This window comes from Saccostrea cucullata, unplaced genomic scaffold, assembly GCF_032062105.1.
Source record: "Saccostrea cucullata isolate Sc308-1 unplaced genomic scaffold, CSIRO_AGI_Scuc_v1 ctg13325, whole genome shotgun sequence".
In the NCBI taxonomy this organism is placed as follows: domain Eukaryota; kingdom Metazoa; phylum Mollusca; class Bivalvia; order Ostreida; family Ostreidae; genus Saccostrea; species Saccostrea cuccullata.
Genome location: NW_026920614.1, coordinates 1 through 17495, shown reverse-complemented (window position 1 = coordinate 17495; position 17495 = coordinate 1). Strand labels below are relative to the sequence as shown.

Below are 17495 nucleotides of genomic sequence, written 5' to 3'. Positions count from 1 at the left end.
GTCAGAATATCCAAGCTTGCGATTGGCTCGGGACGTTTTCCCGCCGATCTCTTTGTTTGATCTTTTAGACAGAGATAGACTATTGAGAAAGTTACATCGATATTTTGGTCACCATATTGACATACATATATACATCAGTACTATTGATAATTTTGAGACGAGACCTCAGGACAGAGACTGTAAGTTGACTTCTATTTCTTTTATCTAATCTAATTCTATATTTTCCGATAATTCATCGTCTTTGATTTTTAATGTAATTTTATGAAGATATACTGAGTTCAACTTTTCATTATTACCTGAAGCTTAAAGTATAAATTCTTTGAGTATGTGAATAAAACATCAGTAATGCAGCAGTGTATATAGAGTGTAATTATTGTTTAATAGGAGAGTATATCAAGACCCATTATTTATCGGGTGGCCCATTGTTTTGAGCCCTGATCCACAATCAGGTATACCTACTATCATTTTCTATTAATTGTGTGTGTATATATTATTGTAAATAGATTTGTGAACTATTCATTCTACTGTAATAGTTCTGTTCGATTCATTTTCTTATTTTCAATACGTTGATGTAAGAGGCATAACTCTTACTTTTCTTTTTACATGTATTCATTGAGTACTCAGTATAACATGGTATAACATGTAATATTTTTTATGATCTATTATTATAAAGTAAATCGTATCTATATTCATGTATTATAAGCGCAATATATTTGTTTTCTAAATACTTATAATCTGTTATTGATATTTTCAGGGCTTGTTTTGCTTGTTATATTGCATTCAACATCTATAATAAATTATATATGAGAACCTGAGCCACAGGAGTTGTTCGTCTTTCGAAACCCTGTTACACATATAAATCTGGAATTAACACGACCAGTGGGTATCAGTATTGCTGTACTAGCATATCTCTGCTGATATACATACATGTACTATACAGTATATCAGTTCAATGTGTTTTCATTCTGTCATAAACAATTTTCTGTTTTTCTATGCTAAATAATCGCTAACATAATAATTCTTTACACAACAATATTCATGATATTCACTTCAAATGCTTATGAAATGAATTGCATGGCACATAGAAAACTTAATCAGTCCAGTCCAATACGAAAAATCGTAATATTACTACAATTCGTAATAAAAGCAATTTCTAACTCTTCTAAGAGTTACTTCCCTTTTTTCTGATACAACCTGGTTGTTATGTTTCATGAGAGATTATACGTCTCTGGTTTCATCAAATCATCGTGGATATGCATGCTTTTTCTTTGTTTTGATGCATTTGATCCAAGTGCATGCAGAGTCAGAGCCTAGTAAAAGTTGTACAAGTTATATCCCGTAACATCTCGTTGTTGGAGATGAGGGTCTGATTTTTAGGGTAGACTTCGGGAAAAATATAGGGAATTCGGGGATTATAGAACACTATGACAAGTTTTAGGATACATTGAAGTTTTATGGAAAATTGTTCCCATCCCTGGGAAAATTCTTATATAAGAATAATAATACAAAATTTTCACTCACCCATTACTATTGTTACTTTCTTCTTGCATTTTCATACTTTTCGATAGACGTCACTGACCAAAATGACCACGTGATACTGGTACCATTGGGGCATAATGTATTTCTGACGTCATACTTTCCTTAACATCATTCAGTTTTTTTCAATGCTTTATTTGTCTTACATTACGAAAACTCGTAATATAGTCTCTCACAGCATGCTATATTACGAGTTTTCGTAATTTAACTATATTACGAAAAATAGTAATATAAGAATAATATTACGATATTCTGTAATATTACGATTTTTCGTATTGGACTGGACTGTTAATTGCAAAGTAAAAAATTTTGCTTTGTAAAAATATATTACTTGAATAGTATTTAATTACGAGGAGATTTTTTTCAACCTATTTATAAGAAGGGGCTTAGACAATTTCCAGTTGTGAAATAACCATTTCTGTTCATAACTGTGAATGTTTTTGGCATTGTAAACACGCTTTGTTGTTGTCTCCTCATTATAGGCAGATGAAACAAGATCAAACAAATGTAATCTAGGGTCACAGGGGTTTGTGTAGGGAAAATAAATCAGTTTTTAAAAATTAGTACCTCAAAGAAAAAAAAAGGGTTTTCTTTTTTCTCCGAGGTGTTATTTTTTTAATTGATTTATTTTCTCTACACAAGCCCCTGTGCTAGGGTCTAATAATATGCAATATTGATAATTAACAAAAAGAACATTGGAGCATTTCTCTAAAGCATGGAGGTTATCAAATTTCTAAATAATCTCTGTCAGAGAAACAGACAATATATTTATTAACATAAATAATTGGCAATATTTCCTTATCCTTTAAAGATGTAAGTTATTTCTAGATGTAAACTATTTACAAAAATAATGAAAAGTGAACATTGAATTTCTAAAAATGAATTAAAAATTTATGATATAATTTCATATAAAATGGTTTATATATAAACACTATATGTGTATTGTAGGTGATGATATTTGTTTGGCGTGGAATCCAGTTTGTATAGGACTTGTCTATGGACTGATTGGGAAGATAAAGATTCACCCAGGTAACCATGGTAACCCTAAATAATCTGAAAAAACCTATGCTGGTGGTCATCACAAATAATTCAATATTCTTGAAGGGATTAAAAAGCTTTTAAAAATAACATAATATGATTATATAATTATGAAAATTTAAAAAAGAAAAGATTTTTGCTCATTATTTTGAGAGTTTAGTACATTTGTACAAATAATACAGTAAACACTTGTAAGTTGGATACTCGAATAAGCCATTAATCCTGCCTTTTTCAAGATACAGGGTTTGGCTGAATGAAATGCTGGCACAAACATTTACTTCAAAGATATTTATTTTCAATTTGTACATGTACTAGAAACAAAGGAAAACCTTTCTGAGTCATTTCTTAAGTCTAAATGTTTAATATTATTAGATTGAAGTAATACTATTAAAAGATGTAAATATAAGTCAAAATTGTACATGACTGTATAATATTTTGTTTATTTATTGAATTTTTTTTTTATAAATATAATAGAAATGTAATTCAAAATGACATTTATCATTGTATAATTAACATGTAACTCTATCATTTTGGCTTTACAGAGGATGACTGGAGATTAATTCTAATAAAACAGAGAACTTCTGTCGGGAGCGTACTGGAGGATCAGGAGATATACAAAGTGAACAAGGTCGTGATCGTTCCACTCTCAGATGCAGAACCTCAGGAGCTGGATTTAGATGTTAGTCTATAAATAATATTTTTTTATCTTTTTACTGAAGAAACAGTATGAAAGAATCTTGAAAATAAGTTCATTATGTATAATGTTAATTAAGCATTGAATTCATATTTTTAGATGTCTTTGGTCCTATAACACACCTGGCCATGCCGAAAAATTGAATACCGCGTGTGAGCGCAGTATGATAATTTGTAGGCATGGCCAGGTGTGTTATGGGACCGAAGACATCCAAAAATATGAATTCAATGCTTATATTTACATTCTCTAATCTTCCTTTTTCATAATTGCTTATTTCGTTAATCTTAAATGTGAATTTAGTACCCTTCAAAACTGCCGTGCTTAATAGATGTAAGAGCCGTTTGTGACGTCAAATGCCGTTAAATGACGTTGCAAAGTTAAATAACGCAAACAAACATTGCGAGGAAAAAAAGTGGCAAATTTATTCTTAATGCACATTACGTTAATTTTTCAGGGTTATAGTTTTTCATTAAATTGAAACAAAACATTTTACAGTTTGGTGTTCCTAGAGTATTGAAAATGCATGTAGTTCCTACTGTGTATTCTAACGCGTGGTGACAAGGTTTCGCGTGTGTTATAGAAATTTGAATGTCGTGAATTTCTAATAGATTTCATAAAGAAAATTACTCTGAATGTAAATATAAATAATTTAATACTAAAAGGAAACAATATAATGAACAAATAAGGGGTTCACACTTTTTTTTTTTGAGGGGGGGGGGAGGGATCCATTATTCAATCAATCATGAAATATAATGATTCCACTGTATACATTTACAAATAAGCTGAAAAATATTTTTTAAAAAGTTAATGTTTTTATATCAGGGAAATTCAATTTTATTATTAGCAATTGTACATGAATGCATTTAGTGGAACACATTAATGTGCTAACAAGTGATCTCTAATTTTTTTGCATAGCTGTGCAGTGTGCATCATTTTGGAATAAGAAAACCAAAAACAATATCCCAGCCGTCAGCACAACAGAAACAGATACAGAATGCCTGGAAGTCTATAAAATCGGGAATAGACAATGTCAAACCAAAGAAGGTGGGTCCAGAGAGAAAGAGAGAGAGAGAGAAAGAGAGAGAGAGATTAAAAATATCTGGGATCTACTAAATCAAGTATATGTATAGCTAAAGTAAAGCCTAAGACGTGTAGTCATGATATAGTTCCATGTTGTTTCACAGACAGTGTTTTAAAATCTGTCAAGATATATCAAGTCTGAAGCTAACTGTTCATGTTTGAAAAAAAACTATAAGATATACCAAGACTGAATGAAAAATTGTATTTTAAATATGTATTAGGTCCATTAGAAAATCTTACTTGGTTATTGCTTGCAATACAAGGGAAACAATTCTAGCTACACATTTTAGTTAAATATTTATCAAGTCAATAATTGTATATATCATACTTCAGATTAAATTGTTTTCTATTTCAGAAAGATGTCAAGGAAAAAGAAAAGTTTGTGAGGAGAATAACAGAGGTAAAATAAGATTTAGTTGATGAGGTATAGATGACGTTAAGTTAAATTATGTTAGCTTTTGAAAAAAAAATTGCATCCACATCACTGTAAATTATTAATCGTATGTTATCAGCTCTGTTTTCCTTTCTGTGAGTAAAATTTTGAAACTGAACTTCAAAAGCTACAACATACAGATCCTTCATCATTTTTCCTTGTTGTGTTGTAGCTTTGATAAATCATTTTTAATTAATGAAGTAAAATTGCTGGGAGATTTTGATTTTTACTTGATGGCTTATTGCTCTTGCTGTATCTACCAGGTAGTAATCCAAAATGGTAAGACAAAGACTGTTGCCCAAAATCAAGCAAAGATCTGTACTAGGGTGTCATGTAGATAGATTGTTGACTTTTTTCTATAGCTACTCTTTGAAATACATGTTGCTAGTTCCTTTATAGTGCTGTAGTTTAAGCTCAGGCATTTTGAGTGTAGAATAATTTCAAGATATATTACACAGAATATTGTGAAATCCAAAAATATTTACAATTTTTTCAAGTATCATGGTGTATAATTATAATATACTGTGAAATCATTAATTTGCTAGGGGTTTAATTTTCATTGTTTTCATGGTATGAAGAGACCCACGAAGTTATGTTCACCAAGAAATGTAATTTTTACATATATAATTATATTACTACTCAACAATTCTTCATCCATGAAATCAAATCCCCATTAACCAAATATTTTATCCTCAAACCACGAAAATGTGACCCCACAAAAAATATGTGATTTTACAGGACATATTACAAAATACTTGTATTAACTTAAGGTCAAGATCTAGTAAATAACTTGAGACTACATTTTTGGTGCTAGATCCATTATGACGTCATAATCAATTTCAACTTTCTTTTTCCCGTACTTTACGGCTTTAGCAGAATTATGTAGAAAATAGGGTACTTTCATGACATTCAATTTGAAATCATATGAAAAGTAAACCGGATACCTATATTAAATTTGATATTGATTTCAAGAAGAGACCATGAACATACTAATTATCGTTTTCTGAGAGACTGTAGGCAATCTGGATACAATTTCTTTGTCGCATATGAGAAAAACTCCCATATTCGTGACTGGTTTTCTTAATTTTTCATTCAAAATGACAGTTTAAAATACAGCTTTTCATCTTGTTTATCTACAAATTATGCCCTGAAACACCTTATTTGACCAAGCTAAAGTTGTAAAGCATCAATAAAGGAATTTATTACTCAAGTTTGATAAATCTGTAGGCACCTTTCATTTACTAGATCTTGACCTTAAGTCAGACTTTGTGAAAAATTATGACAAAATATTTCATGTATATTGAAGAACACTTTAATCAATTTCTGTCTCTTTTTCAATAGGAGCTGTTGAAGATGTTCACAGATTCTGATTCCTTCTACTACAGTGAAACCTTTGATCTGACCACTAGTTTACAGCGACAGCATGGGAAGGAGTACCAGTCAAACAGACACCTCCCTCTGTGGCAGCAGGTGGATCCAAGGTTTTTCTGGAACAGACACATGCTCAGTGATCTAATTAATGTGGAGGGGGATCCAGAGGTGTGTCATTGTTGATAAGTTAAATATCAACATTTTCTGTAAAGTTATATCTGAAAGAGAAGATCTTTAAAAATCATCCATGTTATCAGATAAAAGATTAAAAAAAATTAATAGGATTCAAAGGCAGGATAAACTCTGTCATTAAAAAAAAGAAGAAGAGGAAAATCCAGTGACTAGTACTGATGTACTGATATATAAAACAATATAAAATTATGAAATTCACATTTTAAATGGCCTGATATATCTACTGTCAATTTCGTATCCTAAATCAAATTAGTGTATTTATTGCAAAGGGAAAAGTTTAGCAATTTATCCTTATAAATTGGTAGATCTATATATTTTTTTACCTAGAACCAACAGTGATTTTATAATGCCCAGAAAGGAAGTTATTACCACCAAAAGAACATTGCATTTTAGCAATATTAAACTTTAGCAATCTCAGCACACTCCCCAGTGACACCAAATTTGAGTCCTCTCTATAAAACTTAATCCTACTTGTACAATATTTCCTTTCTGACAGGTAGAGAAGCTGTACACCCATTGGATCGTCCCAGTAATCCAGGGCTACGTACAGATGGAGAACTGTGTCCTGGATTTTACCCAGTCCTCCACTTCCTCTCTAGATCTTAGTCCGGATTACGGAAACTCCAAACATCTAGATCCGCTGGAATATCAACTCGGAATTATCTCCAGGAGGAGCATACACAGGGCCGGTCAGTATGGTTTATTTCAGGGTTCTCCACAAGGGGTTTTACCATGGCGGCCCGCCATGGTTAAATTTCTGTGCGCCATGGTTAAACGAGCTGCACCATGGTTAAAATTGGCAGCCGCCATGATTAAATTTTATTGCATTTCAGTCCTGACACCTACGTTTTAATGACTTGAGTACCGGTAGTTAATTGTGTTTATACTACGACTGCTATGCACCTCACATGCCTCGTGAGGAAGCCGGGTTGTGCTAAAAACAAACATTGTTGTTAATCGATGACTGTGCTGTGAAGCGTAACAATAGAGAGTCAATCAGCTGATGGTCGATATTTTGAGAGATAATTATCCTGTACATTAAATTATTTAAATAATTTTGGGCACTTCAACATGTTCACTGCATAATTAAATAACGGGTTTATATAAAAGATGACAATTACAGGTACGATCGTGATAACTGTCAAGCATGCGATTCAAAATTTCATATTCCTCTGTACTTAATTTCCCATGGTCTGTTTCTAAAGTTTTAATTATATAATTATCATCTTTCTGATAAAATGTACATAAGTGTCAATCACTGTCTTAGTTTAAGAGTTACTTCCCATCAGAAAGTATGACGAGAGTCAGAAGTCACTTGAATCAGATTTTTGAAATTTTCTAAAAACCTTCCAAATATTTCGAAAGCACTTATGCCACTATGTGAAGCATGATTATTATACACTTGCATGCACGAAGATAAATAAAAAAAATCTGGTGTAGAGTTATAGGTAATGTGAATTTATTGTAGGTACAAGAACAAAGATGAGGGGGTTGGATGAAACAGGAGCCTGTGCCAATTATGTGGAGACAGAACAGGTTTTTATCCAATTTTTTAAAAATCTAATATTGACAAGATCATTTTACTATACTATAAGTTTTAAATCCAAACCCATAAAGTATTTACTATCAGCAGACTCTGTAGGCTAGAAAATTCTTTTTTAAAAATGTATTTTTAATTTTGTAATTTACAAATACAATCATCTTCACTGAGTTGCTTTCTTAAGTCCAGATCTTCTCTGAAGTAGAAAAAAAAATTTGCCTTTGTGTTTAACACTATTTCCTCAATCTAATTAAGCATACTGAATTAATTTCTAGCTGGCTTAAATTGATTATTATTAAAAGCATTCTGAGAAAAGGTGATGAAGGATATTCAAAGGCAGAGTCTGTAAACTAGGACTCAAACCAAGAGGCTAATGTGTGCTAAAGCTCACCTGGGTCAAATCTCAACAAATAAATATGTAGCTAAATGAAACTACTTCTAGCAACCATTAATTTAAAGTTCATGATGTCAACAATTTATTAAATCTTAGTTGCAGATCTGTAGCGTTATGGTTTTATATATTTGTCTTTGACCATAACACTACATTAACGGCACAATATTTGACTAATCTGTATATTTAATCCAGCTTCCAACCCTTTATTGACGTCTCTACAAGTGATTAACTCACTTGATTAAAATTATTTGTTAAATTGCTGAAAATTCACTTCAAGAGAGTTTATTGCCTTTAGAGATAATTATAAAGGGTTGGGAGGTGGATAAAATATACATATTGGCTACAAAATATATCTAGAATTAGGGAGTGAAAGGTAGTTGACTGACCAGTGCCAGAAAGTGGAGAAATTCTCCCCAAAAGTGTGCAAAAAATATTGCGCTGTATATTGTGACTTTTGCATTACGGGATCTGTAGTGTTATGGTCAAAGACAGATATATAAAACCATAACACTAAAGATCTGTAGCTAATTGAATCGACAATATGTGTATAGGTTTGAGGTAGCTTTTAGGGTTTGCATAAAACTTTGAACCCCATGGGGTAACTAAGTGGGTCAAAGTTAAAATACCATAAAAACAGAATTTTTAGTGAGGATTTAATTTTGGCATTACTAGCGAGGGTGCTGAAATCACTAAAATTAAATATCGCTAAAAATTAATTTAATTTTATTTGTAAAAGTTTTTTAAGTGAGCATTTTTAAATTGCTTAAATTACATCTAGCTTAAAATAAAATACCAGTTTTTAAGGACAAATTGCTAAATTTGCGTCTCGCTAAAATTTCCACTTATACGGTAATTATTAATTTAAGAGAGCAACTTTTACTAAGAAAGATGTAGATTTATACAGACTAGAATTAAAAAGCAGACATCAAACCTCAATTAATGTACTATAAATAATTATTGTTGAAATCATAGACCTGTAAGTTGATTGCTTCAATTAGGAGTTTCTTCAAATTTATAGCTAAAAATAAGACAGAAAAAGACTTCATAATGCTATATAAGAGAGGAGTGAATCAGATGAAACAAGTTTTTCATGACCCTTGATTTTGATAGGTTACAGGTCAATAAATAAATTAGACCGTGTTACAGATTTTTAGCAACTGCTCACTTTTGTGGTCAATTTATAGTTTTTAAAAAAAATGTCAGTATGAAACTGCTGATTTGATACACAGAATGACACTCTGTTAGCTTTTCAAGAACTTAATAGAATGACTCTGCTAAATAATCAGAATAAAGCAGCCAAACAGAACACTGCTACTTAATGGAAAAACACTCTGTCAACAAAACAGAATGACACTCTGTCAACCAAACAGAATAACACTCTGTCAACTAAACAGAATAACACTGTCAATTAAACAGAAAAACACTCTGTCAACCAAACAGAATAACACTCTGTCAACCAAACAGAATAACACTCTGTCAACCAAACAGAATAACACTCTGTCAACCAAACAGAACAACACTCTGTCAACCAAACAGAACAACACTCTGTCAACCAAACAGAATGACACTCTGTCAACTAAACAGAATAACACTCTGTCAACCAAACAGAACGACACTCTGTCAACCAAACAGAATGACACCCTGTCAACAAAACAGAATGACACCCTTTCAACAAAACAGAATGACACCCTTTCAATAAAACAGAATGACACTCTATCAACCAAACAGAATAACACTCTATCAACCAAACAGAATGACACTCTGTCAACCAAACAGAATAACACTCTATCAACTAAACAGAATAACACTCTGTCAACAAAACAGAATAACACTCTATCAACCAAACAGAATGACACTCTGTCAACAAAACAGAATGACACCCTTTCAATAAAACAGAATGACACTCTATCAACCAAACAGAATGACACTCTATCAACAAAACAGAATAACACTCTGTCAACCAAACAGAATAACACTCTGTCAACCAAACAGAATAACACTCTGTCAACTAAACAGAATAACACTCTGTCAACAAAACAGAATGACACTCTATCAAGCAAACAGAATGACACTCTGTCAACCAAACAGAATGACACTCTGTCAACCAAACAGAATGACACTCTGTCAACAAAACAGAATGACACTCTGTCAACCAAACAGAATAACACTCTGTCAACTAAACAGAATAACACTGTCAATTAAACAGAAAAACACTCTGTCAACCAAACAGAATAACACTCTGTCAACCAAACAGAATAACACTCTGTCAACCAAACAGAATAACACTCTATAAACCAAACAGAATAACACTCTGTCAACTAAACAGAATAACACTCTGTCAACCAAACAGAACAACACTCTGTCAACCAAACAGAATGACACTCTGTCAACTAAACAGAATAACACTCTGTCAACCAAACAGAACGACACTCTGTCAACCAAACAGAATGACACTCTGTCAACAAAACAGAATAACACTCTGTCAACAAAACAGAATGACACTCTATCAACCAAACAGAATGACACTCTGTCAACAAAACAGAATGACACTCTATCAACCAAACAGAATGACACTCTGTCAACCAAACAGAATAACACTCTGTCAACTAAACAGAATAACACTCTATCAACCAAACAGAATAACACTCTGTCAACCAAACAGAATAACACTCTGTCAACCAAACAGAATGACACTCTATCAACCAAACAGAATGACACTCTGTCAACCAAACAGAATGACACTCTGTCAACCAAATAGAATAACACTCTGTCAACCAAATAGAATAACACTCTGTCAACCAAACAGAAAAACACTCTGTCAACAAAACAGAAAAACACTCTATCAACCAAACAGAATAACACTCTATCAACCAAACAGAATAACACTCTGTCAACTAACCAGAAAAACACTGTGTCAGCTAAACAGAATGACACTCTGTCAACCAAACAGAATAACACTTTGTCAACCAAACAGAATAACACTTTGTCAGCTAAACAGAATAACTCTCTGCTTACCATACATAATTGCTTTCTTGTAACTTAGCATAATGGTTCTCTGTTAACTAAACAGAATGAAACTGTCAACCCAACAGAATGACACTTTGTCAACCAAACATAGTGTATAAGCAGAATTTTTAGTGAGGATTAAATTATTATTAGTGAGGGTGCTGAGATCGCTAAAATTTATTATTGCTAAAAATTAATTGCGTTTTATTTGTTATAGCTTCTTAAGTGAACATTTAAAAATCACTAAAATTGCATTTCGCTTGAAATAAAATATAGTTTTTAAGGACAAATAGTTAAATTTGTGTATTTCTAAAATTTCTACTTATATATGGTATCTTTATTTTTATTGCAAGGTCCAGCAAAAAAGGAGATAAAATAAAATTCAATTAAAATGCATTTATAGTCAACCAATTCGTAAAGAATTTAAAAAATGAAATAAAAGTATTAAAAAAAATTATTGACTATTCTTTAAATCTAAAATTGTCTTTGTTAAATGTTAAACTTAAGTAACCTTCAATCTATTTTTCAATAATGTTCAAAATTAATTTCATTTTTATTTCAGTTATTATATTTAAAGCAGTTATATATATACATGAATATAAAAAAAACTTACTTTATTTATATTATCTAACAATAGACAATTGAATGTACACTCAGTATCTAAACTTCTTATGGAAATAATTAGGGTTGGGTCAGCCTATTACTTTGATCCTGATAATAATAATTGGGGTTGTTGTTGTTCTGTTATACTATAAAACACCTGTTGATACTGTTATAGCAAATTAACTTGCACTATAAACAAATTCATCAACAGACAAACTCCAGAAATATTCATTTAAATTTTTTTGTTGTCACTGGAGTGTAATTGTCAATTTATTTTAAAAAAGGGACAAAATAAATAATAGTGGATTGTTTTCCATTTCTGTGTTTGCAAGGATTGGTTAAGCCATAGGCAATGTACTAATTCTATGTAGGATTTGAATTGCAGTGATGAATGTAATATGACACTTCTTGCTTATCCTTAAAACTAAAGTAGGTGTGAAGTAAGACTGAAGGTGTAAAGGCTAAACATAATTAATCAATAAAGGCTAAACATAATTAATCAATATGTATTTGTTTAACATGACCTGTCTGCTATTTCCAAGAAATTTTGTTTGTAAAGATTTTATTCAATTTCTTTCAAAAAAATATTGATTGAATTTAGTGCATTTTTTTTTATTAAAGGAGTATATATGATAAGAGCCAATTTTGGCCCCCTAAAAATCAACATTTTAGAATCACACTCGGATATGTTTTATTTATATTTATTTTTTAGAAGAGATTATATTAGAAATATTTCCAATGTATTTTTCACATTTATATGCAGTCACTAGCTGTAAATGACACGTGAAATAATGCTATTTTTGCTATCTAACAAAAAAGCCAAAAATATGCCTTTTTCTTGATGTTTTTTCCTATGGGAAACATAGAGCGCAGTGTAGAACATACATGATTTTTCAGTCAATAATTAGTATTGAATAGATACATCTTTGGTAAAAATATAAATTTTGTTCTAGGCTGCGCTTTATACTTTCTGAAAGAAAAACTGCTTGAAAATAAGCAGTTTTATACAAAATATGATAAAATGGCGTCAAAACTTGATTTTTATGATGTCATATTTCTAAAATAATGGCATTTTGATCAAAATGAATATGACCAATAAAGGTCGCATACATAGCTGTACAAATTAAAACTATATATAAAGTAAAATTAAGATATCCATTTTAAGGGGCCAATTGAGACACTTACCATATATCGCTCTTTCATTAAGTCATTTACTTATTGCCTTTCTAATAAAATATGTCGCAGATTCATGTAATTTCCCCAAAATAATAAATTATTAATGTTAATTTCAAGCCCAAGTAAATGTACATTATTTTATAGACAATAAACCAGAAATAAAATTCCTTGCTAAAACTCAGTAGAAATTCTGAAGTGAGAAAAAAATAACTGTCCCGATTAAGTGATGTATAGGTGTAATTCTCCTGAAATAACAGAAGCTGACGTCAGAGAATGGAAAAAAATCTAACCCATTTTGTTAAAATTATAAAAACAATCTAATTTTGGAGGAATAGTCTAATAAAATAATTTGTTTTTAGCCTTTTTACTTTCATAACTGGCCTAATTAGCATATTTCATTATCTAATTGACTTGAAAACAAATATATTGAAATCTGAGGTAAAATCAAAGTACTGAAACCTTTATTACATTGCATATCTAGGGTACCTAAATTAATAACGTTGGTATCATACCCTAGACTTAAAAATTATCAGTTATTATCTCAACTAGCTCCCTCTTTAAGTTTCTGGTTTTATAATACTGTCAATTTTTAAAGATTTTTTTCCCACTAGGTAGTGTCATATATCAAAAAAAATAATTAGGTGTTTATGTTCAATTTGACCAATTGCTATTTTAGTCTTGATATTAAAGACAGATGTAATACTAATATGCAACTACAATATTTACTGTTTTTTTTATGATAAATTGACTGAAACAGCAATGATCTTTTGCAGATTTCTTTTCTATTCAATGAAATAAATTGACTTGTAAAAGTAGACTTACATAAGTAGCTACAATTTGTCAATTTTGTTTTTTACAGAATATTAGGTTTTCCCACCATGTTGTATCCTTCCTCCAAATTCGTGGATCCATCCCCGTGTTTTGGAGTCAATCGGGGTACAAGTACAGACCCCCTCCACGGCTCACAAAAGGTAAGGGGTCAATTTATTAAAACATAAAACATTATTATGTGGCAGTCAATCTGGTTCAATCACCAGTGGCCTTAGATACATTTGTAGCTTAGTTGGTAGAGCACCTGACAAGTGAGGTGTCAATTTTCTCCTCTCCTCCAATTACATTTGATGTTGTATCGCACTCTGGAAGTGACAGTTAAAAGACCTGCCAGGGAAGAACCTGGGTTGGTGTCTTTGAGTGCAAAGACCTTTAAGGAGGAATATGACAGTCAGAGGTATTGGATTACTGGAGGCCAGATACTGTAAAATTATATATTATATATTTTCGTGGGGGCCAAATTTTCCAGGTTTGAGAAAAAAATTGCTTATATGATTGTGTGGATGTGATTTCGTGGTTGGAGAATTGTTGAGTAGTAATGCATATTAAATTTTATCCTGCAACTACCCCTTGCATTGACCTAATAAAGGTAATCTAATAAACCAAAGCTTTATACGGTCACTGCCCTAATAGAGCCTCATGCACGTATTCCAACGTTCCAAAAGCATTGTGACATCACGTATACTGCAATGTTTACGCGATGGCGTCATAGTTTCAACTGCAGAGATGTGCCTAAATCTGTCGGAATTAGCTTGTTATGGACGCTCAAATGTAAAATTTTGTTGCAGGATAAACAAAATACATGATAACTGTCTTGAATTATAAGCGATATTTGGGCTAGGGTCGAAAACGTAAGAGGGCTCGTCTATCACTTACCCTCGCCCAAATATCGCTTATATTTCAAGACAGTAACCATGTATTTTATATTCATATTTCGTGGTGGTCATACATTGATGGGTTTCTCCATATCTCAAAAAACAGCGAAAATTATCCCTCCCTTCCAATGCAAAAATCAAATTCACAATAGCTTAACTTACAGAGAACACCTGATTTGAGATATAGGGGATTTGTTTTCAGGTCTGCGCTATCAAATATTTTTGTGTGCCTGTTACGAGAATTACAAAGGCGAATGGTAAAGTCTTACCAGAGTAGAAGATTGATTGTTTAAGCAATTGTCCAACACAATGACCAATACAAATCAACAAAATAGGGGAATTATTTAAAACAGAAGCCTCTTGAAATATCAGTCAAGCCATTTAAAAGGTAACATGTTAACCTTAAAACCTAGATACAGAGCAGAAATGTGGATGCATCCAATTGTTCTCCTTTTAATCATCAACATTTTAAAAACATTAACTTTTAGTGACTCAATCATGGTGGGTTTCAAAATTATTGTAGGTGGGCCTGTCTTGTGAAAATTCTTTTTTACCTTTGATAACGGTTTATATTGTATCTGCATTTCATATTCATTAAAATTATGTCCAAAAAAATAAAATAGGTACATTAATGTCAGTCTCTATGGCTACTTGTAAACATTGACAAGGAAACAGACCCTGCTGTGCTAGGAAAACTGATTAAGAGGTAATAAATCTAAGATCAAAGGTGTATTTTATAAAAGGTCTGCGCAATATTGGAATAATTCTTATGTAATTTTATAGTTTTTGCAGCTTTTCAACATTACTCAAACTAACATTTAAAAATATATGGTTCATACAATTTAGTGTTACAGTTTTTCTTCAAATCTATATAAATAACTAGTCATAAGCACTTTATCTAAAAAAAAAAAAAGGCATTTGAATATAAAAATTTAACAAAATTTGCAAAAAGTTTTAACAGTATTTGAACACAAATATCAAGTTTTATACCATTTCACTGTGTATGATAATTATCTCATGAGTGAATCATTGAAAATTGTTACAAACTTTATTATAAAAAATATAAAAATTAAAATTTGTAATATTAAAAAAGAAAATTGAAATCAAAATGGTTTTTTCTCTTGTTTTTCTTAAAGTAAGATTAATATGAATTAATGTCATTGTAATTACTAACAAAGTAAATTGGTACTCAACAGAGAAACAAACATATCATTAAGAATTCAGCCTTTATAATTATATAAGACAATTTAAATTGATTTTAAATATAATGATTCTTTAAATCAATTATTAATTTAGTAATCTTTGTCATTTCTGTAACCCAAGATAATAACAGAGAAATAAAATACCAAAGATATAAAGATATACTTGTCTTTTATCAGTTAATAAAGACTTAAAATTCTACATTCCAAGTCAAGATTAAAATCCCATAACTTACCTTGCTAAGTTCTACAAGTCAAGATTAAAATCCCATAACTTACCTTGCTAAGTTCTACAAGTCAAGATTAAAATCCCATAACTTAACTTGCTAAGTTTTACAAGTCAAGATTAAAATCCCATAACTTAACTTGCTAAGTTTTACAAGTCAAGATTAAAATCCCATAATTTACATTGAAAAGTTCTACAAGTCAAGATTAAAATCCCATAATTTACATTGAAAAGTTCTACAAGTCAAGATTAAAATCCCATAATTTACAATGAAAAGTTCTACAAGTCAAGATTAAAATCCCATAATTTACATTGAAAAGTTCTACAAGTCAAGATTAAAATCCCATAATTTACATTGAAAAGTTCTACAAGTCAAGATTTAAATCCCGTTACTTAACTTACTAAGTTCTACAAGTCAAGATTAAAATCCCGTAACTTAACTTGCCAAGTTCTAATAATATTTAAGGTTTACTTTGTCAAGACAAAGTAAAATAAAGTTTCTTTAATTTAATTACATACATGTAGGAATGAAATTTAAAATGAAAATTAAAGTAAAAAGAAATTTAACCTTAGTAAAGATAATTGGAGGTAAAATATGAAAGAATAAATAATAATAGCATCAACTTCTTTTAAATACATGTAAATATCAAATTCTTTCTTTACAAATAAGAAAGTGCTTTGTTTAGAAAAATGGAATTTTGAGGTAACAAACATTTATCAAGTTCAATTGAAATTAATTCAAAAAACAGGAGCAGAGCAAACAGTGGCCTCTAAAAAAGGGGGATCAGGTGCAATGAAGGAGTAAGCATCCCTTACCAACCAGTTACACCTGTAATGTTTCATTTAATCTAGAGTTGTACATTTCCAATAAATATAAGTCTTTGTCTGTGTGTCACAGGGTATTGGGAATTAAATAAACTTTAATTTATCTGGAGCAAACACAAAAAAATGTATTTTTTCATTACATGTTAATGAAAAGAGTAATATATTTTGTTGTGTGACAGAGGGTATAGTGAATTTTAAAAATAAACTCTAATTTATCCATAGAAAACACAACAAAATTTGTTTTTTCATCACATGTTAATGAAAAGAGTAATATGATTTTGTTGTGGGATACTTTCTTTAATTAATAGTTTTATTTATTTTATGACATTCATTAACATGTTAAGAAAACTCATTATAACTGATGCATGATTTTTTTTTATAAAGTAATACCTGTGCTGAATACAATATTTGTCCTCAGACCTAATCAAGCCGTATTTTCTTGGACAAAATCAATTTTGTCTTTAATGATTAAAAGG

The 17495-nt window shown here is 30.8% G+C and overlaps 1 protein-coding gene across 1 annotated transcript; it reads left to right on the top strand.

The window, feature by feature from the left end:
• Positions 1–2484: 2484 nt before the first annotated feature.
• LOC134254216 (phosphatidylinositide phosphatase SAC2-like) lies at positions 2485–14034 on the top strand (the record flags this gene model as incomplete). The annotated part of the gene is made up of 8 exons (XM_062736772.1): positions 2485–2565; positions 3117–3253; positions 4184–4312; positions 4704–4748; positions 6123–6320; positions 6841–7033; positions 7813–7880; positions 13923–14034. Coding segments are annotated over 8 exons (963 nt in total), but the record flags the coding sequence as incomplete, so codon positions are not given.
• Between the last annotated feature and the right edge of the window lie 3461 nt (positions 14035–17495).